At 35.9% G+C, this 27,934-nt stretch overlaps 5 protein-coding genes across 8 annotated transcripts; 4 read left to right on the plus strand and 1 right to left on the minus strand.

Moving 5' to 3' along the window:
- Positions 1–86: 86 nt before the first annotated feature.
- Positions 87–4,578, minus strand: LOC111798962 (protein LONGIFOLIA 2-like). Its single transcript, XM_023682325.1, has 5 exons — positions 3,766–4,578; positions 3,605–3,657; positions 1,524–3,518; positions 1,275–1,425; positions 87–1,141 (listed from the first exon to the last, which is right to left on the minus strand). Exons 1-5 carry the CDS (start codon positions 3,923–3,925, stop codon positions 339–341), a joined length of 3,162 nt encoding a protein of 1,053 aa, XP_023538093.1. The 5' UTR covers positions 3,926–4,578; the 3' UTR covers positions 87–338.
- On the plus strand, positions 2,117–27,887 carry LOC111799016 (glutamic acid-rich protein). The gene is made up of 8 exons (XM_023682399.1): positions 2,117–2,122; positions 4,586–4,590; positions 25,417–25,641; positions 25,753–25,805; positions 25,965–26,028; positions 26,156–26,198; positions 26,269–26,316; positions 27,488–27,887. The coding sequence occupies exons 3-8, from the start codon at positions 25,439–25,441 to the stop codon at positions 27,710–27,712; spliced, it is 636 nt and encodes a 211-aa protein (XP_023538167.1). The 5' UTR covers positions 2,117–2,122; positions 4,586–4,590; positions 25,417–25,438; the 3' UTR covers positions 27,713–27,887.
- Positions 12,248–15,092, plus strand: LOC111798983 (putative methylesterase 11, chloroplastic). Its single transcript, XM_023682358.1, has 5 exons — positions 12,248–12,685; positions 12,815–13,051; positions 13,623–13,766; positions 14,319–14,450; positions 14,651–15,092. Exons 1-5 carry the CDS (start codon positions 12,347–12,349, stop codon positions 14,930–14,932), a joined length of 1,134 nt encoding a protein of 377 aa, XP_023538126.1. The 5' UTR covers positions 12,248–12,346; the 3' UTR covers positions 14,933–15,092.
- Positions 16,156–19,066, plus strand: LOC111799025 (protein SPIRAL1-like 3). Of its 3 annotated transcripts, none has more exons than XM_023682410.1 (3): positions 16,156–16,305; positions 17,505–17,752; positions 18,711–19,066. In XM_023682410.1, exons 2-3 carry the CDS (start codon positions 17,525–17,527, stop codon positions 18,789–18,791), a joined length of 309 nt encoding a protein of 102 aa, XP_023538178.1. In that variant the 5' UTR covers positions 16,156–16,305; positions 17,505–17,524; the 3' UTR covers positions 18,792–19,066. The 3 variants fall into 3 exon arrangements, with proteins under 3 accessions (XP_023538178.1, XP_023538185.1, XP_023538193.1); XM_023682417.1 differs by having other exon boundaries at positions 16,183–16,414; XM_023682425.1 differs by having other exon boundaries at positions 16,183–16,356.
- Positions 19,675–24,037, plus strand: LOC111798970 (eukaryotic translation initiation factor 3 subunit M-like). Of its 2 annotated transcripts, XM_023682346.1 has the most exons (11): positions 19,675–19,916; positions 20,603–20,733; positions 20,947–21,084; positions 21,200–21,412; positions 21,585–21,723; positions 22,724–22,874; positions 22,960–23,069; positions 23,144–23,241; positions 23,335–23,404; positions 23,638–23,749; positions 23,856–24,037. In XM_023682346.1, the coding sequence occupies exons 1-10, from the start codon at positions 19,824–19,826 to the stop codon at positions 23,725–23,727; spliced, it is 1,233 nt and encodes a 410-aa protein (XP_023538114.1). In that variant the 5' UTR covers positions 19,675–19,823; the 3' UTR covers positions 23,728–23,749; positions 23,856–24,037. The 2 variants fall into 2 exon arrangements, with proteins under 2 accessions (XP_023538114.1, XP_023538105.1); XM_023682337.1 differs by having other exon boundaries at positions 20,603–20,730; positions 20,944–21,084; positions 23,638–24,035.
- Positions 27,888–27,934: the final 47 nt, after the last annotated feature.

Genomic DNA, 27,934 nt, shown 5'->3' on the forward strand with positions numbered 1-27,934 from the left:
TCTGCAGTGGTGCACATCAACACCTGTCATATTTCTTGGATGTTTCATGATGGCCTAATGATCCTTGCAGTTTGTCTGGACGGAACTTGAAAACGAGGGTGCTACTTATACCTTTACCTTCATATACAGTAAATAGTTGTTTTTAATACAGTTCTAATGCCAGCAACGATCTAAATTCACACACAAGGGTTGCTGGGACTGTACAAGAGAAGAAGAAAATTTCCGAAAGATTAATTTCAAATGAACCTAAACCTGTAGAACTAACTAAAGATGCAGACTTTGAAGGGGGAAGTGAGGGATAGACTGCACATTTATTTAGCTAAGTTGAAGCGAATTCCCTAGTTTGAAGGAGATCCCCTGCAATGATAGTCGTAGAAGCTTTCATCGTCCATTACAATCTCAGTTATTAAATCTTTGAAGATCTGCCGCTCAACATCCAACACTATGCCAGGTACATTATTTTTGTAATCTCCCCAGTAGTGCGACGGATGCGTCAAATCTTTCCAAATCACGTTTCTTGTAGCATCATCACAATCAGTGAAACTGCTATTTTGGTTGCTATCTTGTAGCTGATCAATCTCTGTGCATACTTCTTTCAATATCTGTTGGCCTCTTGATTCTGTTCCTGAAATGTTACTTCTTGTGGGCCAATGCTCGGAAGAACGTTCAACCACTAGTTTGTCCAAAAGAAGTTCGTTAACAGTGTCAAACACAAGTTTCCTCTGAACTTTATTGCGGGCTTCTGATCTGGAGTTCTGTTTACTGTATGTATCACCATTAAAAGGCCACTTGGCTGCCTCGGATTGCTCCAATGCAAGAAATAAGTTAGGGTTGATCAAGTGTCCTGGTGAATGGAGATGAATTGCGGACAGGCCATGGTCAAGATCTTTGAGGAGACCTGATTCTGATAATATTTGCCAAATATATTTGTGCTGAGAATTCATTTCTTGACAGGGATGATTCTGGCAATCATTCAAGAGCTCCTCCTCGTAACTGAAATTTACTTGTCGAATGTGCTTCCTCAAGTTGTCAATCTCTGATTTCAAGTTCTTAATCTCAGAGCTCAGGGTTTCTGTGCTTTTCTGTGATTGAACTGGAACCTCTCGGCTAGACTCTGCTTCAGAATTTATGGTCTCGTCATCTATCGCAAGAAAATTCAATTCTTGTCATGTTATAGAATGAAACATAATTATTATTGGTCATTATGTCCCTTTACAGAAAAAAAGCATCCTAGAGTGTGTGGGTAAAACAATACTGAAGTATGAGGTCCATACCTTCAAAAGCATAAGATATCTTCTTAACAGGAGATGGTGACTCCTCTTGGTAAAATGAAGAGTCAAGAACAGAGACGGGACTTTGTTGCTCAGAGCTAGTTAATGTTGCTTTGACCTTTGTAACGCTGTTGCTCAACCTCATTTCTGCGTTCTGAGAAAGTAAAATGAAATATGTTAATCAGATAAGCACTCAATCAGACCAGTAAGCTGAAATTTCCACTGCAAGCAAATGAAATTGAAAACACTAACCATTTGTTCGCATCCATCATCATCCTGCAGGACATAGTTTCTTCTGGTGTTGTCAAATTGCTCGTTGTTTGCAATTTTTGTATCGGTGTTTGATGTAACTCTATTGCTCTCGGGCTTCAGAGGGTAAACACTTCCTTGTTGATTCATATCCCCTGGGCATATGCTGCTTTTGCTTGATCTTTTGGTGCTTTTCTGATTCAAAGTGGGAGATTTTTGCTTGGTTTTTATTTCTGTGGAATATGATCCCACTTTTCTGCCGTTAACCCTTTCGATCCTGCATGAATCTGATGATGGGTTGGTGGGGTAAGATTGCTTCTCTATCCCAAACTTTTGATGCAGTCTTGAGCTTGTAACTCTTGGACTGTTTCCCGAGGCTGTTGAGGTTTCTGTCCGAAGACAATGTTGATCCTTGGTCGACTTTGTTGATTTCGAAATTCTTGTGTTGGTATTTTTGTCTGTGAAAGGTTGTGAATGACTGGGAAGGGACCGCAGATGAGTTTGTTGTGAACCAATATCTTTGGTAGACATCATTTTCATCTGGTCGTTCCCACTGCTTGTGGAGTGATCACCCGATGCATCATTGAATGGTGGTATCAAGGGTGAAGAATTGCTGGTTTTTCCCAAGTGTTTAGCAGGTTTCATGATGATGATTGAGGATTTATATGGCTTTGAAGAGCCAGAAACCTTGTCTCTGGCAGAAGAAGCCGTGCTGTTGAGTTGTGAATTTCTTGGGCTTGCTGCCCCGGAACTGCGATTCTGATCAACTGTTCCATCCGTGCTAATTTGTGATGCACAGTCCGATGCTTGTTCCTTGTTGTCCAACGTCGCTCGAGATCTTTGCATCTCTTTGAGTATATGTTTTAGAGCTCTGAGATCTTTTCCAGATTTGGTGAATTCAAGCGTTGACAACCTTTTCTCAATTTCTCCATAAACAGAGGAGTTTGGCACATCTGTAGCAAGTTCATGGCTTTCAGTAGCTGGCTCTTTAAAATCTCCTTTTCTATTGAGCTTGCTCTTCTGTGTAGTTTCCACCTTAAGCTTTGCACTTGCATTGGGCTTCAAACCCAAATGATTGTTTCTCAAGCTGGGTGAATATGAATCACCATGAGAAATTCTTGGGGACCCAGAAACCCGACTTTGTTGTTTGTTCTCATCATCATTCATCCTTGATGATCTTGACAAAGAATTTTGTTCATACGTTTGGTAAACATCGATCAATCTTGATGGACTGTTGATGGTTGAAGTTGAATCTGGGAGAGCCTCCAATCCCATTAACCTTGCTATGACTGTTGACGATTGTCTCGAACTCGCCGGTTCTTCGAAATCCCTGTTGCCTTTCTGCAAATCCTTAACTAGATCATTTGATCTCGTTCCAGAAACAGAGCGCTTAGCCCAGCTTTCTTTACTGTCCAGTGATAACCTTGGTAATTCTCTTATCTTTATGGTTGATTTCAATGTATCATAAGACTCCCTTCCATCATAAGAGAGCCTCCTATTGAACTTATGTGCTGAATGTGTGGGATTGTCGTTCTCTTCATTGGCACATCGATTTGCTTCTCGCAACCTCGCAAGAACACGAAATGAATCGTTCGATCCTGAATTCTTTGAATCATGGTACTCGACCGATCTCACCGGTCTTGGAGAGTCCACATGTTTTAATTTAGGATTCACTGCTTCTCCAGCCACAGTCCTGACTGAAATTCTACAAGCTTCTTTGTTCATATTCTCTTTGACAATATCCCGGAACTCCAAAGATTGGCAACCCAATTGCTTAGCAGCGGCAGCAGCATTATGTTGGTTCTTCAGAAACTCCCGAATTTTGTTTCCAGGAAAATCGACATGGCTGGGCAACGTTGTTTCGAGGTGAGCTGCTCTGTTGTTAGCATCAAGAGATGAAAAACTTGAAGAACATGAAGTTGTAGAAGAAAACGAGGTTCTGGATGACTCTGTGGAGGCTCTTTGTTTCTCCTTCGTAGTCTTCTTCTGGTTTTTCCCCTGCAATTGAACAAAAACATGTACTTTATAAACAAACAAGCCTACTTCCAAAACTCAACTGAATTGCTTCCGTGCTCAATGCTCACCGGAGTTCTCTCAGAGGCACTTTTTGGCTCCATTTGGTGGCCTTCGTTATGACCTGCCAAAGAAATCCACCAGCAAAAACTTCAAAAAACGATCTAAAAGACAGTGTTCATTAGAAGAGACATGGTCGAAACAGAATTACAGTAGAAGCAGAAGTACGCACCTGGCGGTGGAAGGAGTTTCTTGCGGTTGCGGCCGGCCATATCCCGGCCGCCGAGGATATAACGCCGGTCAAATATCTGAAAAATGCCATTCATGCAGCCAATTTGCTTATGAAGACTCTGATTGTCATCTGGTAAGGAATAGGTAAGCCTTGCAGACATCTCTTCCTTCACCCTCCTCTGTCTGGACTCCACCTTCTGTTATCTCTCTCTCAGCACTACAATGCTTAAGAGTTAAAATGGTAGAAACAATGGCTGCTTTTTAACAGAGGAAGGAAGCAAAAGGGTTGAAGAAACAGAGGTCACCAAACAAGGCTCTAAGTAGTAGTAGCAGTAGTAGAAGTAGTAGCCCCCACCTTATTCGAAGAACTACAAGTCCAAAACTTGAGGGAATGAGAAGGGTAGTAAGATATGGATTGTTTTAGGTTTGTTCACAGAACACGAAAAGACGAGTGGTTTATCCTTTAGCTCTGTTCTCTCTGTCTGTGTGTATGTGTGTTTGGTTGTGGGTTTAAATGGAAGAAAAACCAAAACCCAATGCCGAGAAGCCAGTTAAAGAGAGAATGATGCTCTGGTGACAGCTTTTTTTGTCTACTCCATTACGTAAAAGATAGAACAAAAAAGAACAGAGTGTGAGGACGATGGGGAATTTTCAGAGAGAATTCCAATTCGGATTAAGCTAAAGCTAATCTAAGTTATGTATGGATGGATGATGATGTGGGTCAGATCTGAAATGGATTTTTATTTTCATTTTTTGGGTTTCCACACAGTTTTGATGTGGCGGAGAAGATAATGGATGGAGGCCTGTGGGTCAGCCAGCAGCAGAGGTACCCCTCTCTCTCTCTCTCTCCCTCTCTCTCCCTCTACTTGAGGGGAGAGCATGTGGTGTCTGTCAGAAAAGTGGAACAAAATTTAAGAAAGTGGGATTTTTATTTCTACAAAAGTATTGCCAACAAAAAAAACAAAAAAAAAAGCTTTGCTTCACCTCTAATCTCTCCCCCTAACTTCCCTTCCTATTCAACCGTTGCCATTCCACGTTTCTGAAGAATCAAACCAAAACAAAAAGAAATTTGGTTCGTTTAATTCAGGTTGCCTTCTATGTTACTTGATCTTGTTAGGTAGGAATCATTTACCGGCCTACTTTAAGTCTAAGCTCATTGTTTTTAGTTTATTCGGAAGACTTCATACCAAAAGTTTTCAATAATCACCCTCTGGAACAACATATACCATAGAGTCTCTCTTAATACTTATGGAGTTCTCGAACAACTTCCCTTTAGTCGATGCTTGACTCCTTCTCTAGAACCCTTAAATAGAGTATAAGTATACCATTTATTTGATACCTGCGTCACTTTTGACTACACCCTCGAATCTCACAACTTCTTTGTTTAACATTTGAGAATTTTATTGATATAATAAGTTAAAAGCATGATTGTGATACCATATTAGGAATCACAAAGTTCCACAATAATATGATATTATCTGCTTTGAGCGTAAATTTTCATGTCTTTACTTTTGATTTTCCGTCCTAACCATACTCGACAGATATGTGAGTGTGTACTGTAAAAGGGGTTTTTGATTTTTGAGTGTTAGGTTGATTACTGAAATCTTGAAAGCCAAGCAACTTAGTATTCTGTTATCCAACATCTCTTTCTGGTCGGTAAAACCATGTTCCGTAAAAACCACAATCTTAAACACACACCTTATGGATCCATCATTATTATTATCAATTTTGTATCCCTTTCTCACACTTCTTTTTAGGAATCATCATTCAATTTCAAAGTAACAAAAAATAATAATAATAATAATAATAATAATAATAAATACGATGGCTAACGAAATTTTTTATAATAATTCTTTTTAAGGTAAGATATTATTAAAAAGTTTAAAAGTTCGAAACTTTTTATAACGTTATAGTATTTTATTTTATTAAATTTATAATATGTTTATCATACCTTAAATATTTTTTAATGGTATAATATATTATAGGATTCTTCTTCATCACTAATAATAGTTTTTCCGCTATATTTTGTTATAGCTTTACTCATGACTATAAAATGTATGACTCTTTATGATATCCTTTTATTATGATGCATTTAGAAGACGAAACAAAAAGGAAAAAAGGAAAAAGGGAAGAGAATTTGATGATAAACAAAGAAATTGAAGCAAAGATAGAAGTAAATCCATGTGCATTCACTCAAAGGCTTCATTGAAGCAAAAACAACTCTACCAACCCAAGTTTACATTCATCAACACAATCCACCTAATGTTTCCAACAACTAAAGCAAAAACAAACAAAATCCCTAAAGGAATTCCAAACTGATACTTTAATTCAAATCCAAGCATATTATATACATTAAACTCGAACATATATCGGTTGTTATAGTCAATTTAAACATAACTCAACTGGTTAAGACACATGTTATCGAAAAAGAAAGTAGTTACACCAACATTTATGTTAGGATAAGTCATGTTCATTTAATTCACGGAATGAAGAGTATGAGAAGGAGTAGGGAGAGATTTCTAAGGAGTAGGGAGAGATTTCTCATTGTTAGCTAAACCGGGTATAGAGACAAAACTAAGACCTAAAACTAACCTGAAAAATCCAATCCTAACAAAATTTTTGTGAAGAATCTTCGTTTTGATCTTTCGAAAAGTAAATAGAAAATTCTTTGTAGATAGAGACGGAGATGAAAAAGGTTTCTCTATCCTCACTCTCGTCTCGTGAACATCTCTAATTAAAATAAGATGTGACGAATTCAATAAACTCATCTCTAGCTCATATATTCGAATCTAAACATAAACATATGCATGTGAATCCAACGAAATACTTTCATAGATTGAGGCGAATTATAAGATAATAATTATTGCTAAAAGCCAAGGCCCTAAGTCTTCAATTATTATTATTATTATTATTGAACCCTAAATAATACATGAAATGAAATCTTCCAAGAAGCTACTGTGGTACGATCCATGAAATTGCAAACCAAAAAAAAAAAAAAAAATTGTACTTTCAATTTTTCTTAATACATCCAAGCCAGTGTTCAAACAATACAAAATCCCTTCCTAATTTTCTTTTAACTTTTTATAAATCATTTGTAAGGTACCATAAAACGACCACGGAAAAGACACCCGAATAAGTTTAGTTCTTAAATTTCTTACTCGTATTTAATAAGTTTATGTGACACCCGAGTAAATGAGGGCTCTTTTTCGATGACTTCGTCATAGAAATTTCATGATTAAGTGTGTTTTACTTAGACCTTCACTCTTAAGAAACGAGGAGTAGATAACGTGACCATGTCGTAGAAGATGTAGTGAAATATCGAGAAAAATAAAAAATGAAAACTTTTAAGGTTTGGGTTCGGGTTTGGGTTCGGGTTCTTAAATGATGTATAAATAATGTATGTTGCATGTGACTTAGTGAGCAATGGTGACACAAAGAAGTACAAGCAAAGGACATCCAACCAACACACCACTTTCTATCATTTTTTTCTTTTAATTATTACATTTATATTTGTGTTTAGGGAAATCAAACAATAATGGCCACTCTTAAATTATAATTATAATTTTTTAATTTTGACATTTGTATATATTTACCCTAAAATTTCTAAATTTCTAAATTTTATTTAATAAAATCTCTAAATTCTTAATTTTATTTTAATAAATTATTCACTTATTCAATAATTTTTTTCTTTTATATTATGCAATTTGGGTTATTATAGTTTGAAATTTGTGAATTTATTAATTCCAAANTTTTTCTTTTATATTATGCAATTTGGGTTATTATAGTTTGAAAATTGTGAATTTATTAATTCCAAGTTACGAATATTTCATACGTTTCAAACTTAGCTTCTACCCACAAATTAAATTAATAAATACAATATTTCAAACAAAAAAATAATAAATAAATATTACGAAAAAAAATGATATAAAATTAGCGATAATTAAACTTCCATAGCAAGTAATAAGAAGCTTCTTCGAAATTAAAAAATTAAATNACTTAGCTTCTACCCACAAATTAAATTAATAAATACAATATTTTCGAAATTAAAAAATTAAATATAACGAGTGATTTGAAATATATTATTTTAAGTTTACCATGTTTAAATCCTATAAATTAAATAAGTATTTGTTTTTTTTCTTTATAGAAATTAAATATANATATAACGACTGATTTGAAATATATTATTTTAAGTTTTCCATGTTTAAATCCTATAAATTAAATAAGTATTTGTCTTTTTTTCTTTATCGAAATTAAATATATCCAATAATATATATATATATGACGTGGATAATTTTGAAATGGACGTGAATTTAAAATGGGAAAAGGGGATGCAAAAGCACATGGAAAAAGGGAGGGCATCACATGTGTGATTGATTCCCTTAATAAAATTAAAAATTAAAAATTAAAAATTCAACACAAAGGGCAGAGGGGGCAGGAGGGGCAGGAGGGGCAGGAGGGGCAGGAAGGGCAGGGGGCAGGGACCAAACCTAGCCATCTCCATCATTTCTTGACTACCTTCCAACAAGCATCATCACAAATTATACACATGATCTGCCTTCTACCTTCACTCTATTCATAATCATGCCTTAATCCACCTATGTTATAACGACGTTTATGCTTCTCGGGTCCTTTTTTTACTTCTTTTCATGTCTCCTCAATCATTTTCAAATCGATCAATGTCGAGTTACTGATATATGTTCTATCAGCNTAATATATATATATATGACGTGGATAATTTTGAAATGGACGTGAATTTAAAATGGGAAAAGGGGATGCAAAAGCACATGGAAAAAGGGTGGGCATCACATGTGTGATTGATACCCTTAATAAAATTAAAAATTAAAAATTAAAAATTAAAAATTCAACACAAAGGGCAGGAGGGGCAGGAGGGGCAGGAGGGGCAGGGGGCAGGNAATAAAATTAAAAATTAAAAATTAAAAATTCAACACAAAGGGCAGAGGGGGCAGGAGGGGCAGGAGGGGCAGGAGGGGCAGGAAGGGCAGGGGGCAGGGACCAAACCTAGCCATCTCCATCATTTCTTGACTACCTTCCAACAAGCATCATCACAAATTATACACATGATCTGCCTTCTACCTTCACTCTATTCATAATCATGCCTTAATCCACCTATGTTATAACGACGTTTATGCATCCCGGGTCCTTTTTTTTTTACTTCTTTTCATGTCTTCTCAATCATTTTCAAATCGATCAATGTCGAGTTACTGATATACGCTCTATCAGTTTCATTATTTTTCGAAATATTCAACGAATTGAACAAATAATAATTGCTCGTTGTAATTCCTCAACCTTACGTTTTAGAAAGTTTCATTGGAGTGTTGTGGGATTGTTGGGTAAATTCATAATCCTCGGCCAAAGTAATGAAGAGATCTCAATCATACTCGTAAGTTTATTTAATAATGATGTAATTATTTCGTTGATTAAAACTTTAATTTATTATTTTTATGTTTAATTTGAGGAATAAATTTATTTCGTTCTATAATTTATAATTTTGATTAGATATATATAAATTTCGGGACCATTTGAAGTTACTCATTTCCTAGCTTTGTTGACCTAATCGATAGTAGGTGGGTTGAACCTATTTCTTTATACGTTCCATAGTCAATTATTTATAATTGTTTTTAATATGGAATCACTACAACGGGAGTCAGATTCAGATTACCTTGTTGATTGAATACCTCAAGATAAGAACATTGTTTGAGATTCGAATCACTCCACAAGCAAGATCAATCATGTCTAGCTTGAATGATTCTTGTCAATCAAATATCTCAATGCAAGAACACTTGTTTGAGATTCGAGTCACTCTACAAGCAAGATTGATCATGTCGAGCTTGAATGATTCTACATGCAACCTAAATTACATAGAATTGCAAAGAAACTTAGTCGAGAATGCACAAATACTCCTTCTACTATATTTTGCAAGTTTACTTACAAATATAACATACATGGCTTAATATAGCGTCAAAATGAAACTATTAAATGCATTCCAAGAATTGTAACATTCATACTTTATAGCTATAATTAACCACGGTGTAAATGTAACTCAAGCATTTATAATAATGAATCTTCATTCTTGTTTAGTGTAGCATGAATTGAAATATCTTTAGATAATTTGAATGGGGTCGGTAAAGAATTGATTTTATATTTTTAATGAAAAAAAAAGAAAAAAAAAAAGAATAAATGTGGGTGTGTCTGGAAATTCTTTGATGTAAGTATTGACAAATTGATATAAATCAATTATTAAATCATAGTCTTCAAAATTGACAGTTCATTGGGATCTACAAACTCACATGCTTTTTTTTCCATGGAGATGACCAAATCTTCTTTTGACTTAATTATTTTATTTACTTAATTTATCACATTATTAAAAACAAATAAATAAATAATTTTAATTATTTCTTTTATTGCGACTTTCAAACCCTTTGAAATTTATTATTTTTTTTAATTTCGTTAAGAATTTTAAAAAATATAATAAAAATAAAAGAGAGAAAAAAAAATATCAATTTTAAAAATAAAAAATCAGAAAATGATTAATCATATTGACTAAGAGTGTGATGACCAATTATTTCAAAAATTAGCACCCTAAATATTGGGCTTTATTAGGCCCATCTTTTCTTTTATGGGCTTATTAGGCCCATCTTTTCTTTTATGGGCTATATTAGGCCCATCTCTTATTTTATGGGCCTTGTGAATGAAAATGTATTTTGGTTTTTTATTAAATTAATAAAAATTCTAAACAAAAAGGGGAAAAAGTTACCAATATAATCCATAAATAAAATACCAATGATGAAGATTAAAGTTTTTTTTATTTATTTTTATTTTTAATATATTTAATTCTCTCCCACTGCTAACCCACTTCTAAAATCCCTAACACATCACCATAATAATAATATATTATTATTATTATTATTATTATTATTATTTATTAATAAATAATAATAATAATAATAATAATAAATAAACTTTTTCAGCTTTCATGTGTAACGGTTGATCCTAACTGAAGTTTTTGGACCACAAAGAAACCCATAAAAAATTGGTACAACTTGGAGCAACCTTAATTATAATGCCTAAGGACTTGGCCTAGATTGTTGTGAAAGCCATTCTTTTTCATCTTCATTATTCACTTTATTTTCAATTCTCGAACATTCAATCAATCAGGGTTCGTATCATTCAGTCGGAATAAAAAATAAATTGAAAGTCGGAGAAAATCTTCCATTTGAGTCGTTTAATTAAATTCGATACTCGATAGTTCGGTTTAAGTCATTTCACTTGTAACAACCAAACCTCACTACTAACCGATATCGTCCATTTTGACCTGTTAAGTGTGGCTATTAACCTCAAAGTTTTAAAATGTGTCTATTAGGGGAGAGATTGTTACACCTTTACAGGGAGTGTTTCATTCTCTCGCCCAGCATCTTGTGGATCTTCAGTTGGAGAAAGAAACGAACGAACCGAAACAAAGGAAAAGGTGAGTTTGAAAAAGGGTTTTGAGGAGGGTTTGGAATTGAAAGCCCAAGCATATGGGGGATCACTTGGATCATGTGCACAAAATTGGAACCCATTATTACACCTTCACATGATTGATTTTATCTTTGGTTGGCTCCAAGTGTGAAACATATGCTATGTTATCATGTTATTACCCCTTTTTATACCTTACACCAACAAGTGGTCCAAAACCCCTTTCTCATTTGCCCATTTCTCATCTCTCATTTGAATCCACCCATCATCATTAGAACCAAGATCGAGTATCTTATAGTTTATTTACATATTTCGTGTATCGTTTCTATAAGCACGCTTTAAACTTAAGGGCCGGTTGTTGATTAGCTTAATTATGACAACAATTTAGTATAACATTCGTAATCTAACTCAAAATCCTTCTCTCAATTTACACGGTAAGATTTAAGTCATATTGCAACCATACAATTCCATCTCTTGTTTATACTGTGACCTAAATCCTCAAACCTAAGAATCCATTCATGTATGAGTTAGCCCATGTTGCCTATCCATGAAGGAGAGCGTTAAGTCAATAAATCGGTCCATCAGTAGTCTCCATGGTGAAAACACTAACATCATTGACTCCAATGAAGTAAGCGGAAGACCGTCGGTAAGCTACTCTTATCTATCCTGGTGTTCGATAGTACTCATAGTATTAGTCTCAATAGCAATTCTTATAGTAGAATTAGAAATACTGACGCACGTTGTGAGCATCTTAGATAGGAAGGAACGACATTAACAGTGTGGTAGTACGATTTTATCTTAGCCAACTCTTCATTGCTTTATCCACGATTTGTTAGATTCATGAACTTCAAATGGAAAGAAGCTAAAGTACAATAATGGACTTAAATTTTCGTTTTTAAAAAAGTAATATTCTTATTTTTAAATTTTTTTTACAATATTATCGTAATTCCACTAAAAAAAAAGTATAAATTTCCGTCTATCGTCTTCAACCGAAAGTGGCACGCACTTTAGCATCCTTCGCTAGCGCCTCGCCACCACTGTTGTTCGTCTTCTTTGTTGACACTTTTTTCAATTCGTATCTTGTTTGTGCACTTTATGCTCCGAAAATGGGTAATTTATGTGCCTGTCTCGCACCCAAATCAATGAAGAAAAAACCCACCAAGCGCCTTCACAACCCACCTCCGACCACCAATTCTACCAAAAGATGGACCCGAGTTCGTTCTTCCAGGAAAGAAAAATCCGATGCTGTTCTGACTCAAGAGCAAGTTCTCGCCGCCGCGATTCTGTTCCAACAGCAGAATGGCCGCGACCCTTTTGATCGGACCACTTCTGTCCGGTACCCGAAATCAGGGTCGAAGAATAGCAACACTCTGCCGAGGAGCTCTAGTTCGCGGGCTCGGGCTCTTACCGATCCCCTGCTTCAGCCTCATCAGCTTGTTAGCGAGGTTGTGATTAAACCCCCTTTTTTGAACTGTTTTGCTTCTTTTTTAGTTCATGAATTGATGGAGTCTCTGCATTTCGGAATGGGTTGGTTGATTTCATTTGTTTTGACGCTTTCTCCTCTGTTCATGCAGAATGTAAAACTTGAGGATATAGAAACGAATCATTTTGTTCTTGTCCATGGTGGTGGCTTTGGTGCTTGGTGTTGGTATAAAACCATAGCACTTCTAGAAGAAGGGGGTTACAAAGCTACTGCCATAGATTTAGCTGGTTCTGGAGTTCATTCATTTGATCCTAATCGCATCACAAGTCTTTTGCAATATGTGCACCCGCTTACTGATTTCCTTCAAATGCTTCCTGAGGGGGAAAAGGTCTTTGAACTCATCCATTAATTCCTTTTTCAGTTCTGTTTAATGTTTCTGATGTTGTTCCTTAATCAAGTTAGAGCTTAGAGGTAAAAATCTAAAACTCGTTACGGACCAAGCCCACAACTAGCATATATTGTCCTCTTTAGCTTTCCCTTTTGGATTTCTCCTTAAAGTTTTTAAAATGCTTTGTTAGGAAGATGTTTCCCCACTCCTATAAAAAGATTTCGTTATCCTCCCCAACGGATGTGATATCTCACAATCCACCCCATTCGGGGCCTAGCGTCCTTGCTGGCACTTGTTTCCAGACCCCCCAATCCATCCCTTTAGAGTCCAACGTTCTTGTTGGCACACCTCCTCTTGTCCACCCCTTTTTGGGCTCATCCTCCTTGCTGGAACATCGCCTTGTATATGTAATAGCTTAAGTCCACCTCTAGTAGATATTGTTCAATGTGGACTTTCCCGTTTGGGTTTCCTCTTCGGGTTACAAGTGCCATATACTAGAAAGGCTAGTTTTACTGAAAAAGGTTTTGTTTCCTTCCTCATATTTTGGAACTTCCTTACTCTATTCATGCAGGTTATCTTGGTGGGACATGATTTTGGCGGTGCATGTATAGCATATGCAATGGAGTTATTTCCTTTTAGAATTTCAAAAGCCATATTCATCGCTGCAGCAATGTTGAGTAATGGACAGAACACTTTAGACATGTTTTCTCAGCAGGTATGCATTCTAATCTGTTGTTAATCTGTGATTCATAGATACATGTTCTGTTGAGGTATCTGAATTGTGTTGAGGATTGTTAGGAGAGGAATTCCACGTCGGCTAATCGACTAATTAAGGGGTTGATTATGAGTTTATAAGTAAGAAATACATCTTCATTCGTATGAGGCCTTTTGAGGAAACACAAAACAAAGCCATACGAGCTCATGCTCAAAGTGGACAATATCATACCATTGTAGAGATTCGTGATTCCTAACTAGCTATTAGAGTCATGCCCTTAACTTAGCCATGTCAATAGAATCATTAAACGTCGAACAAAGAAGTTGTGAGCCTCGAAGGTGTAGTCAAAAGTGTCGAACAAAACGTGTACTTTGTTCGAGGACTCCATAAACCTTAATAGAGGGCTCTATGTTGTACTTTGTTCGAGGGGAGGATTGTTGAGAGAGGAGTCCCACATCGGCTAATTAAGGGACCATGCTCAAAGTGGACAATATCATACCAATTTGGAGATTCGTGGTTCCTAACAAATGGTGTCTTCTTTGCCTACTGCAGGCTGGTGCAGATGATCTAATGCGGCAGGCTCAGACATTTTCATATGCAAATGGGAACGATCGTCCTCCAACCTCTATTAATTTCGAGAAATCGTTGTTGAGGGACTTGTTTTTCAATCAATGTCCTGCCAAGGTAATGGGGTTGAGAAACATTGAATATGCATACTTTTTTCCCCATAAGCTCATAAGCTCATAAGCTAAAAGGCATGTTTGGGAGTGATTTTGGTCGTGTTCAACATTAACCGTTGCTCGTGTTCAACATTAACCATTGCTCGTGTTCTTTTGCCTCTTTCGTTTCATACTAGCTCATGGCCGTTTGTATTCATGGTCCAGGATGTGGCTCTGGCGTCTGTATCAATGAGACCGATGCCATTTGCGCCTATTTTGGAGAAGCTCTGCCTTACAGACTTAAACTATGGATTGGTCAAGCGGTTTTACATAGAAACTCCAGAAGACAATGCCATTCCCATCACATTACAGGACAGCATGATAAACAAAAGCCCCCCACAACAGGTCTTTCGGCTAAAAGGTGCAGATCATTCCCCTTTCTTCTCAAAGCCTCAAGCTCTAAACAAGCTATTGGTAGAGATCTCAAAGATCAAAACACCATCATAGCATCATTCGACTCGGAAACGACTCAGAAATCTGTGAAAATCTTCGCCCGGATCGTAAGGTCAGAACATATGAATAATGTATAGGCTCATTAAACATCAAGAACAGTAAAAGTTCTGGTTACTTGATTAAAAAATGAATCATGCTTCCTTTTACATTTGTATGCTCTTTCTTTGTTTCTGTTTCTGGGAGGATTTAGGGGATTTTTGTTTGCTTTCCCCTTCGTCCCTAGGAATTTTTGCAGCAACAACTATATTGTTTCAAGGATAAACAATTATAATACACATCCAGAAAGTGACTCATGTCTGCGCATGTTAAAGGTATGTGACTAATATCAACTTGATACCGATTTGAACTCATTTGATATCAACTTAATAGTCATGCCTACACATGTTAAAGGTGACCGATATCAACGTAAAAGTCATTTGAACTCATCTGATATCAACTTAATAGCCATTTGAACTCTTCTAATCCAACTATCTACACATGATAAAGGTGATCGATATCAAATTAATAGCCATTTGAACTCATCTGATCCAACTTCCTGCACGTGTTAAAGGTGACTAATATCAACTTAATAGCCATTTTCAACTTGGTTAAGTATAACGAGATTCCAATTCGACCACACACGAAAAGTGGGAGAACAAAATAACTTATACCCATCAATTGTTTGTACAAAATAACTTATACCCATAAATTGTTTGTGTAGTTGTATCCCCTACCCAAGGTTTGTAAGCCGTTGTTATTTCTCTATTTCTTGCTTATATAACGTCTATTTCAAAAATCTCTCTCTACCCTCGTTTTCTAAAACCTTCTCTTAAAATCGAGGCCAGAGGCTCGAGCATACGTCGCTTGGCCGTAGGCGACGCAAGAACGAATTGACTTAGCTCACTTGTCGTTGGGAAGTGAGTGCCACACAATCGCAAGTCGCTTGACCGTAGGCGACACAAGAACGAATTGGCTTAGCTCACTTGTCGTTGGGAAGTGAGTGCCACACAATCGCAAGTTCTCTCCCATTGAAAGTGGGATTGTGACCCAAATATCAAAATCAACTNAAAAAAAAAAAAAAAAAAAAAAAAAAAAAAAAAAAAAAAAAAAAAAAAAAAGAGAGAGAGAGAGAGAGAGAGAGCATAATTTATTTATTAAATTGGTTCCACCGACAGATCCGGTGGCCTTGCATTTCCGACTAATTTCCGTTTTAATTATAATAATATAAGAACAATAATAATAAGATTTGAAAATTTGAAAATAATATTTAATAGCATCTCAGGTTCTCTGGTTGTGGCCTGTGTTGCGAAGGTGCTCTGCTGTCTTCCATCGTCTGCCTCCTTATCTCTTCCTTTTGATCCCATTTTCATTCACAGAACATTTTCGAGGTACCCGCTTTAAATCTTTACCTTCTCATTTCAGATCCACGTTTCTTTAAGGTTTTGTTCGCCGATCTGATCATTTGTTGCTATTTTCCCGCACTCCATTTCCGTCTTTGTACGTACTCTCGTGATATACTTGATTCACTGTCTACATTGTTTTCGTTTACCAATTTGATTTATGTTCTTTGATCTTTGATGAGGTTGAATTGAAATGTGATCCTTGTTTTGGTTTTGAATCGATTGAAATGTTGAAATGTTTGTTGCTGGATGCTGTGTGAGCTCAAAATTATAGCACGCTTGTTTGTAGTGGATCTGTAAGAAGAAGACTGGGAATATTTGAAGCATGATATGAATCATGCATAGAAATGAAGAATTCATACCATGTGGTTCGCAGTTTGCTAAGTGTTATAGTAAATGATGTAGGTATTAGTTTATTGTCAGCTGATTAATAAAGTTGCCAATTCACCTCAAACAGAACTGCGAAAGTAAAAATATCCATATTCTTTCGTAAACATTTCAAAAGTACTGAAATCTTTTAAAATATTGGACAAAAATCGATGTAACAATGACTAAGACGCTTGCCTAAATTAAGTTTGCATTAAGAAACATTGACTTTTCGTCCAATATTCTAATAGTTGTTCTATTTCAATCGTAGTTTTTTAAACATGGTCAAAGTAACATTGCAACTTTGGAAAGAATAGACATTTTTTAAACAAAAGACGGTACTTTTTATAATTTAGCCATTTTTGAATTGAGAACTTGCTGCTTATGAAGATGTGCAATAGATTTTTTTCATCTAGTTTTGTTCATCAGTGGTTGTAGCTTTGTACCTTCTTCTTTTATTCATTGAAATACTATTAATAATGTAGAGCCGGCTTGGTAGACGTCAACAAGGGCCAAATGGTCATCGTAGCTCTTTACCCTGATATTTTATTAACTAAATTTCAGAATTGGGTTGATAGTCTTCAACAAGAGCCTTTGGATCACGATTTTGTGCTTAAACAAGCAAAAGCATTTTATATATACTGTTGCTGTATATGCCAAATGTATGATATTGGCAATTTATGCCTATAACTTTATTTCCCTCTGACTTCTCTGGATGTTATTTCCTTTATGGTATGCCCCCTTTTTCTCTTTATATAGTCTAATAGTTAAATGTGTTATCACTATAATTACATCTGGGTCTTATGTTGTTGTGTTAACAGGAGAAACAAAAGGCTTGAAAATGGGTCGTGGAGTTAGCAGCGGCGGTGGACAGAGTTCCTTGGGCTACCTGTTTGGAGGTGGGGAGCCGGCCAACAATGTGCAAGCTTCTAAGAAACCCAATGGATCTTCTCAGCCTACCTCTTCTACTTCACAACCTGCTGATAAACACATACCTGCTGGCATTCCGGGGAATCATACTAACAATTACCATAGAGCAGATGGACAGAACTGTGGCAACTTTATCACGGTAGGCTCTTTGTTTTCTTGTTGGATTGAAATGTTTTGTGCTGATAGTTATTCACCAACTATCCTGACCTTCCACTGTCATAGTTATAACACCATAACTGTAACAGTCAAAGCCAAAAGCCCACCGTTAGTAGATATTGTCCTCTTTGGACTTTCCCTTTCAGCCCCTCAAGATTTTTAAAACGTGTCCGAGAGGTTTGCACACCCTTATAAATAATAGTTTGTTCCCCTCTTCCATACTTGGACAAGTCTTTTTCCCTTTGACCTTACTAATTGGTTAACTGTGTTTAAAAAATGTTTAAGTTGGTACAATCTTTGATAATCATGGCGAGTGATGGGCCGAAAGTGAAGGCAGAGAGGAAATAGCTTAGGCCATTGTTCTAGAGGAAAAGGCTAATACAGTTGGCAGATAGGAAATTCCTGAAACATTAGGAAGATTGATGTCTCAATAAACCAAAGGGTGAAGAAAGCAGTGCACCAGTTACATCTACAGGAGCTTCTCACCCATCATTTTCTTAGAACTTCTTTCTTGGGGACATAACCAAAGAAAAGATTGTAATAACAATAGATGTGCTCAAGAAAATTTGTTAATTATTAACGTAACGCACAAGTCCACCATTAGCCGATATTATCCTCTTTGGGCTTTCCTTTTCGGACTTCCTCTCAAGATTTTTAAATTCCTCTGGGAGAGGGAGGTTTCTACACCCTTAAATGTTTCGTTCTACTCCTCAACCGATGTGGGATCTCACAATTAAGTACTGATGAGATCCTCAATGCTATTCAACTGTTTCAATTTTTGATCCGAGAAAGATTCAATTTTTAATCTGAAAGTTCTGAAGAATGCTTCGTCAAAGTGTTCTGTATCTGAATCAATGGTTGATTATGGCTTTATTTCAAATCTGAATCCTCATTTATATATATAACCATTGGAATGTAAACGTTGGTGCATGTATTGACAGGATCGTCCATCGACCAAGGTTCACGCCGCACCTGGTGGCGGATCTTCTCTGGACTTCCTGTTCGGAAACGGCAAGAGCTAAGTTGGTTAAGAACCAAGAAAGACCCACTATTGGTGGCTATCATATGTAAACTAGAACATTATATATTTCTACTTATGCACGAGGTTGTCTCCTCATGGTCAGAACCGTAGGCATGCGCTGGTGCTGATGGGCACTTCATGATGCTTTGTTTGAAACAAAAGTGATTATTGTATCTTGTTCTCCTCTGAATCTCTGGCATTCGCCTGTTTATGAACTCTTATGTTTGGCTCTCGCCATTAATTTCAATTCTGAATCTCACAGTCCACCCTTTCTGAATAACATCGCACCATTTAAAGAAAGATTATGTCTTAAACTTTAGACTTAATCAACATGATGATGGTTGTACTTTTGTACTCTTTTTTTTTTTTTGGTTAAATTTATTATTAAAAACTTGAAATTTAGTAAAAACGGTTGAAGATTGTTGGGAGTGAGTTCAGGACTAATCGTGAGTTTATAAGAAATACATCTTCATTCATATGAAGAGAATGAAGAGGTATTTTGGAGAAACTAAAGACTCAAAGTGGATAATATTATCTCATAACAAAATCTATTGAATACATTAGTCAATATTATTTGATCGTGGAGATCTGCATTCCTAGCCATATGAAAAACTCTCAACTCTCATAATTATTTTAATTAATTTTAAAAATTTTAAAATGTAGATTTATTTTATTCGAAAGACCATGAACTTGTTCAAATTAATTCGCATAAATTTTCTTTTTAATTTTTTTATTTAAAAGAGAGTGATTTTAGAAGTTAAAGAAAATTATGGTAGTAGTAGATAATTATTTTCGACACAATGGTTATTATACAGCGTTTTCCCCCTTTTATAAAAAATAAAAAATTATTATTATTATAAATGCTAAATATAAAAAAGAAAAATGGAATTTATAGGGAAAAAGGGCTCTCAATTCTACGTGAGAATCAGAAGCTTTAAGCAGCTAGGGTTTTCTGCAGCCTCCCTTGGCGCCTTACTGCTGTAAGTGAAGGGAGGAGAAGATCGAACCTTGGATTTGTTTCAGAGGTTCTACAATGGCGACTATCGTTCAAACATCTGAGGAAGATGCGGCGCTCACTGTCGTTCGCTTTGCCTCTGAGCTCGCTTGGGCCGACGCCGGTTCTGAGGTTCCCAATTTTTATTCTTTTACTTTCTCTTTCAATTCAGTTTGGTGCGTTTTTCAGCGCCGTCCATGTCTTGAGTTTGTTGCTGGCACTAAGCTTACACCTTCACCGAGATTTGTTTCTCGCTGCTCCACCGTCTNTTTTTTTTTTTTTTTTTTTTTTTTTTTTAATTTCATTGAGGAATATGGTTATTGATTTATTCTATCAGAACTTGAAAAATATGGTAAGCTGTTGCGATTTGGAGAGCCTGCATGATGCGTTCTTTCGTATGTGTAGTTCTGGTAATTGACGAAGAGTATGTATTATCACAGACGTCGGAAGATGTGAGAAAACGTTGGTTAATGCGCTCTGTGAGGATACTAGTTCCTTTGCGTAATTTGTATAATCTTTGCTATGTCAGGATGGCTTGCGATTAGATTCTAGGTGCCTTTTCATTTGTTCATAGTCGAACAGTCGAGTGAAATGCGTGTTGTTTATATACTATCTTTTGTCTTCCCGACGATGGCCAAAACGAGGAAATTCTAAGTTTTATTTTTCTCCTCTTTATTTCAAGCGCAATTACTTGAGTTTTTTTTTGTCCATGATGTCAATCAACCGAAATGCACTCTGCCTTTTGATACAATGAATCAACTTGTCACATGTTATTTGTTAGTCTTGGGGCTTATTATTTGGTGTTTGTTGATATTTAGGCTGCTGAGGCACAAGTTAATAGACTCTGCGTAGAAGCCCAAGAATGTATTGTTATGGGAAGATGGTTGGATTTGGCATCTCTAATGCTTACTTCTGCTGACTTGATATTTTCCAAGATTTCGGAAAAAGANGTTCATCCCAGTTGAAAACAACACGGCTCTTGAATTGGTATATAGAATGAATATGGGTGGAAACCTCATCTCCCCCTCCCAAGACACTGGTTGCTTCTTTTATTGTTATTATTATCGTATGAAACTTTCAAGTGGAATAATAGAATTGTCGTGTGGAGGAGAGAGAATGTTTCATCCGTGTAACTGATTCAGTTCTTTTCTTTTGGAACAGATCTTGAGTGTGTGTTCACTGTTATCTGTAATCTTGTCACTAAGTCTGGGAGTCAAAAAGAATTGCTTGAAATGGCAGAGCTTATATCTTCAAAGATTGGCCAACAACCAAATGACAAACCTGCATTGCGCTTAAAGATGTAATGCATCTAATTTGTATATTTTGATTGTATGATTTGGTCTCTTTTTTCCTTTTTGTATATTTTTAATTTGTATATTTTGAATGCATTGCGCTTAAGTTTTCCCCTTTTACAGCTTGTTCAATCTGTACAACTTACTTGAGGATCCATATTGTCGGTTCCATGTTTACATGAAGGCCCTAGATTTAGCTCTTAAGGGGAAGGTCCCTGAACATATACTTCCATCATTAAAAAAGATGGATAGTTTCTTGAGAGAGTGGAATATTGGAATTGTAGAGCAGAGACAACTTTTCCTCGCCATCGCTAATGTTTTGAAAGAAAGTAAGAGGTATTACAAAATGAATTATGCCACTAAACAAGTGCCATTTAATTATCCTTATTACGTTTTACTTACACTATTTGTTACCTCTTTCTTTTTTCCTTTTGATATGAGGAATGTGTTTACGCTTACCAATAATTTAAAACTTAATTTGTTGTTGTTATCTTCTCTTTGATTTCAGTGCCGCAAATGATTATTTCAAGTTCCTTACCAAATACTTGGCGACTTTCTCCGGTGAAGATGCCCATACCTTGAGTGAAGCAAAGGAGGAAGCTGCTCATGCAATTGTTGAATTCGTAAGGGCACCAAACATGTTTAAGGTATTTTAGCATCTTTGTGAATTATATTTTCAAAGATATTTTAGTATAGTTCAAACAACTTATTGCATGGTTACAATTCCATTTGATTCTGTATCACATCTAGCACTAGGGGTCTAGGACAACTCTTTTGTTGGTCAATTTTTCAGTTCATACTTTGATGAGCTGTTTTTTCACTATCTTGTTACTTAGCACCTTGGAATGGTATTTTGGCTTTAGATTGATGGGGCCAACTGTTCTATTGGTTTTATCTGGTATACGTTGGGAACTCATAAGAACTTGCCATTTGGCAGGGTTTATGAGGTGAAGCATCTGTGATTTACTCTTGGTCTATTTGGGATTTCCTCTAGCTAGACATCCTCCTGTCTCATTCTTTATAGACTGGAAAATATGAGAAAGCATTTTGCATGAATGTTTAGATAAGTAGCCAATATCTTCTTTGCTGTTTATGAGCTCAAAGATATCACAGTCGAAGATGTTTGGTAGGAGAATACTGATTCTTGGAGAACTTTGGCTGGGTGAAACGAAACCTGGGTGAGGAAATGGATGATTTGAGGGGACTTGTAGAGAAAAATTGAATGATGTTAATCCTTGAAGAAATGGTGATAATTGTAAGATGCTAGTTGGGAAGTTGTTTGCGAGATCGAGTATTATTTTTCACATTGATGGTTCGGGCTATGTTTGGTTCTTTTTTGTACTTTTGATGGTTTAATTTTCAATAATTTCTTCTTTCTTCTTCATTTTCATTGTGAGGATCTCTCATTCATTTTCTCATGAAATGTTTCCCGTGTTAATTATTGTTGTTTTCTGTTGAAAAAACTATGAAAATTTTCTTATAAAGTTCTTTGGACTGCATGCAAGTATTAAGGATGCATTTTTTTGGCTTGTTTATTTCTATTGGCTACTTATTGAATTATAAGAGAATATTTTACACGATAGCTAAATTCCGCATTTGTGTTTCAAATTTGAAGCTCATTGAAGTGTGATTTCTCTATGTTTGCAGTGTGACTTGTTAGACATGCCTGCTGTAGGGCAACTGGAGAATGATGCCAAATATTCTTTGGTTTATCAGCTTCTGAAGATTTTTCTGGCTCAGAGATTGGATGCTTACTTGGAATTTCAAGCTGCAAATTCTACTTTATTGAAAAGCTATGGTAAAATTCTCGAAGTTATAACTCTAAAAATAAGAGCGAAATTTTTTACTCATACTTGCTGAATGTATTCTTGACTCTGGTGTAGGTCTCGTCCATGAAGACTGTATAGCAAAAATGAGGTTATTGTCATTGGTGGATCTTGGCTCAAATGAATCTGCCCGCATTCCATATGCTCTCATCAAGGACACACTTAGGGTAGATATACATTACCTTTTACAGGGTTTTCTTTTGAATTTTATTTTGTGACTTGATTGTGATCTGTGCTTTAGATCAATGATGATGAGGTGGAACTGTGGGTCGTGAAGGCCATTGCTTCCAAGTTGATTGACTGCAAAATGGACCAGATGAATGAAGTCGTGATTGTGAGGTGTGCTACACTGTATCCACATGGCTGCAATTCCCTTTTTTTGGTTAGCCTAAGTTTATTTAGAACTAATAGCTTTTGGATGCTCGTGTGCAGCCGTTGTACTGAGCGTGTATTTGGGCAGTATCAATGGGAAACACTTAGGACGAAGCTAGCTACATGGAGGGTAAACTTTCTATTTTATTTCTCATAATATCAAGATAGATAATATCTCATTGGTTGTCGAACTTCCTCTACATGTGCAACACTTCCTTTTTAGCAGGCAACTTGAAAATTAATTCTGTAGTCTTGACATCTGGATACCTAAATTTCCATTAGCAAGGACAATGAGTAGTAGTTCTCTGCCTTTCCCTATGATTCTCTGCCTTACTAACACTACAATGGCCGATACTTTTGCAGGGTAATATTGCGAATGTGATTGGCACCATACGAGCAAACAAAATAGTTGATGATGGATCACAGGCTGTGCAAGGTTTGGCAATTCGCTGAAGAGTGGATTTTTTGTTGATCTGTAAGTTAAATCGCCTACCGTTCCTGATTAATACTAGGATGTCTCATGTTCTGCTCAATCCTCTGAATTTGTTCAAATTTTGACATGGAGAACTACATTTGAATAGGAGCTGTTGGTTTACATTAGTGGACTGTATCAATCATCTACACTCCAGGACTTTCAATCGGCTCTCTGATCTTAATTTATTTGAGTAGTGGTATTTTTTGTTTTCATCCCACCTTAGATCAATATTCGTTTAAATATATTTTATTTGTTTGGTTAATAATAGCTATGGTTGTTCTTTTTCTATAGTTATGTGTCCATGTCATGTCTAGTTTAGACATAATTAAACATCTCTTTGTTATCCACGTCTGATCGTTATGGGTTGGTCAGTCCTGCTTTGCGAACATGATATAAATTATGCCTGGTTCTCTTCTTTTATACATCAAGCTTCAAATGTCCCATACTTGAAAATGGTTCAGCATGGGAGGTGTCAAAATGTCCCATGGAGATGCAACCCCTGGGGGATGTGCCTTGATCGAGGTGAGGATCGGGACATTCTTTCCCCGTATCTGGCCCCAAACACCGATCCTTGTAAATAATGTTATATATAGAGAATAATCCCAACCAATCCAATGAAGGACATTTTCTAACATTGTTCCGTCCAGTTCGTTATGCCCCTATCCCCAACTCGAAAGATGGAACTAAACAAACATTAGGTGATTTAACATTTTTTTTCTTTCAAGCTTAGTGTAGAGTTTCTTAAATTTGGCAATTCATGTTTTTGAGCTTCGCGTCAAGAATATTTAAGTAGCATTGATCATTTTATATTGTGAAAGTTCCACTCTTGAATCAAAGACTTTGTTTTTTTTTTTTTTTTTTCTTTTGTTTTAAGGTTTTGGTTGAAATGGAATTGATATATGAGTTTTAATATTTGTGAATTAGAAATTCATGTATTAAAAAGATTTTTAATTTCAATTCACTAAAAGTATAAATAGAAGTCATTAGACAACGATGTTAAAACATAAAGAAATCACTTATTTGGTCGATTAGGTCTCTTCAATAGTTCATATCTAGAGATATACTATATAAGAATTGTCACATCTTATCTATGTAGTCGATACCTAATGCTAACTAAACGAAAAAACACCATACTAATAACTATATGGGTAGAATTTGCATACCTTAAATTTTAGATTTTTGAATTTATTTTGTAATAAACCTTAATAATTATAATCAAAGAAATTATTTTATTAAAATTATACAAAAATTTAATTGATCAATTTGAATATAATTAATTATATAGGCTCTAATTCAAAAATCAAATGGAACATAGTGAAGTAAGATAATATGATAATAATAATAAATTGTAAAATAGTAAGGAAGAAAAAAAAAAAAAAAAGGAACAAATGTAAAAAAAAAAAAATGTAAATGTTTATAAACACCGTACTAAAATTTTATGTTGGGTTCCTAAAGTTTTGGTTTTTTTTTACTTATCAAAGTAAAATGTTTAAACTGATACAAATTAAAGGTACGAACTTTTGTTGAGATCCATCATCGGCTTCAATATTACAAACCCTTCCTTTTTATGTGTGTTCTCGTTCGTATTTTCATTTGGTGTCTGGCTTGTTCTTACTGAATTGGACTTCTCTATTTCTCAATCTGAAAAAAATAAAATTAGGGTTTAGTGCAAAGCCCGCGATACTCAGAATGAGCAGCAAGCACGGTGCTCCGAAGCACCAAAACAAATACGCTTGGAAACCCAACGCCGGCCGCAAAATCAACGAAACGGAGGTTGGAGGCAGATTCCGCCCACTATCCGAGATCACTGGAGTTTGTCTTCGCTGCAAGGACCAAATTGATTGGAAACGCCGTTACGGCAAGTACAAACCCCTTTCTGAACCTGCTAAATGGTTCGTATTCCTTTTCATTTTCTTTCTTTCTTTCTTCTTTTTGTTAGTTTGTCTGTCTCTCTGAAGATGGGTTGCAAATTTTAGTTCTCAAATTGATTGAATGTATCGCAGTCAACTTTGTTCGAAGCGGGCTGTTCGTCAAGCGTATCATAATCTCTGTCCTGGTCAGTTTAATTATCAATATCTCACTTGTTTATGTGGGTTTAATTTGTTCTAAACAAATAATACTTCTAGGGGGAAATATGTCATTATGAACAGGAAGTTGCTCCACCCCTTGTTTATGTGTATCCTAAGTGTTCTACCTGGAACTGATGTTCATGTAGGTTGTGCCAAGCAGCAAGGTGTATGCGCAAAGTGTCGCTGTCGTGTAGACCAAACCATTGGAAGGTGTGTTTATATTCACTACTGAATGTTAATGCCTGAATCTTGTGCACAGAATCTATATTCAAATGTTGATGTCTTTAGCCAAGAAGTTTGTGAAATATTAAGGCCTTTCCATCTGCCCCTTTTGTAGGGATATTTCTGAAGTCGAGGCTGAGCAAAAGATGCTTCAAGAGGTATGATTTGGCACTCATTCGATGGTGATAAATTTTCAACTATAGCTTACAGATTTGGTGATTGCTGCAGGCCATAAAGAATGCTCGAGAAAGGGATAAAAGAACTCTATTACGTGCTGTAAGCTTCCTGTTCTTTTGATTTTGTTTAATTGCCTACAGAATGAATCCATGAAAGAGATTTGGTGAATCAAATAGATTTTTGGCACTTCAAGAACATTCGTCTAGTATTTCAGAATTGAGAGGAGGCTTATGTTTAGCTTTATCACCCCCTATTGTTTTCTGTTTGGGGAAGAGTCTTTTCTCAACCTTACCTACATCTGGCGCTCTTTTGTGTTCATGTGAGGACTCGATATAGAGCTAGTCGTAAATAAGGTTAAACTTAAAAGTTGAGTGAGTTGTTTTGGGTGTGAGGAAATTATTCAAGTAGTCTGCCACAACATAGTTGTCGAGAAATTGTAGAAATACTACTAATTTGTATTTAGTAGTGATTAGAGGCATTTACATCTTCAAACTTGTATTCAATTGATATTAGGGGTAGACACATTGTGGTGGCCTCATTAAATAATTTCCATGAGGTGGTCGTGACATTTTTTATGTTGGTTTGCCCTTCTTCGGTCGGTCATAGCCATAAAGTCTTGTCATTCTTGGAAATACTGGTTGGTATGTTGAAAAATGACACCGCCAACAGTAGGAATTCATTGTGAGGTTTTTTGGGCACCTCTAGGATTCCTTCGAAAGGAATCTCAAAGTGTTTTACCACTTGTTTGTTATGTATTCTGTTAATGGTGGCGCTCTATCCCACTTTAGTTCCTCGGTTTATATCTTCATTCTCATTAAGAATCCTTTTCCTCTGTTTGCTTTGTTGAGGGGTCATTCCTAAATGGAGGTTGCCCTATTTGATGTCTTGATCCTTTTAATGTTTTTCTTTGGTGGGTGTGGTTTTTCTTTTTCTTTTTCTTTTTCTTTTTCTCATTCATCTTAGTAAAGCTGGTTCTTTTTCATATAAAATTGAAGTAGCTTTGTAGCTAAGTATCACACTGTCATTTCTAGTGTGATTTTCTTCTGTCACATCCTTTGTTTTGTTTTCTGCAAAGAACATATCCCCATTCACGCATGCTGATGTACGTACGACCATCAATATAGATGCTTGTATATTTACAAGTACATAGCAATGGTTATGAAATTTCTACACCAGCTGCTAAATGAAATGCCCTTGTAGTGTGTTGGTTCCTCTGGTTTTTCCCCCTCTTCCTGCCTGATCCATATTTTAATTTATTTTATTGAAACAGATGGAAAAAGGCAAAAGTAAGACTTCAAATAAGAATAAATCTGCAGATGAAGAAAGTAAGACTGGGGATTCAATTCCTTCGTCAACAGAAGAGCAGGCTGCATTAGGCAGAACAGAGGAGGAGGATGACGACAATGAAAGTACTGATGACACAGATGAAGATGCTATTGAAGACGAAGATGAATGTGAAAATGAAGAGAAGGATAAAGATGAAAACGAGGAATAGTGCATTAATCTTGATTAGGGGTATGATTTTGGCATTAGTCGTTTGATGAACAATTTCTATTTGAAAGGCAATTTTGATGGGTCCTTTTGCTTTTAGGAGTGCGTTTGCTTGTACTATCAAGATCAACTATCGTTTTATAAAAATTTTGACAACACAGCCTGATAAGAATTTGAGATGTTGAGATTTGCAAAGTTATTTGAAAACTGAAAACGAGTTCTACAG

This window comes from Cucurbita pepo, chromosome LG01 (genome assembly GCF_002806865.2).
Source record: "Cucurbita pepo subsp. pepo cultivar mu-cu-16 chromosome LG01, ASM280686v2, whole genome shotgun sequence".
Lineage (NCBI taxonomy): Eukaryota > Viridiplantae > Streptophyta > Magnoliopsida > Cucurbitales > Cucurbitaceae > Cucurbita > Cucurbita pepo.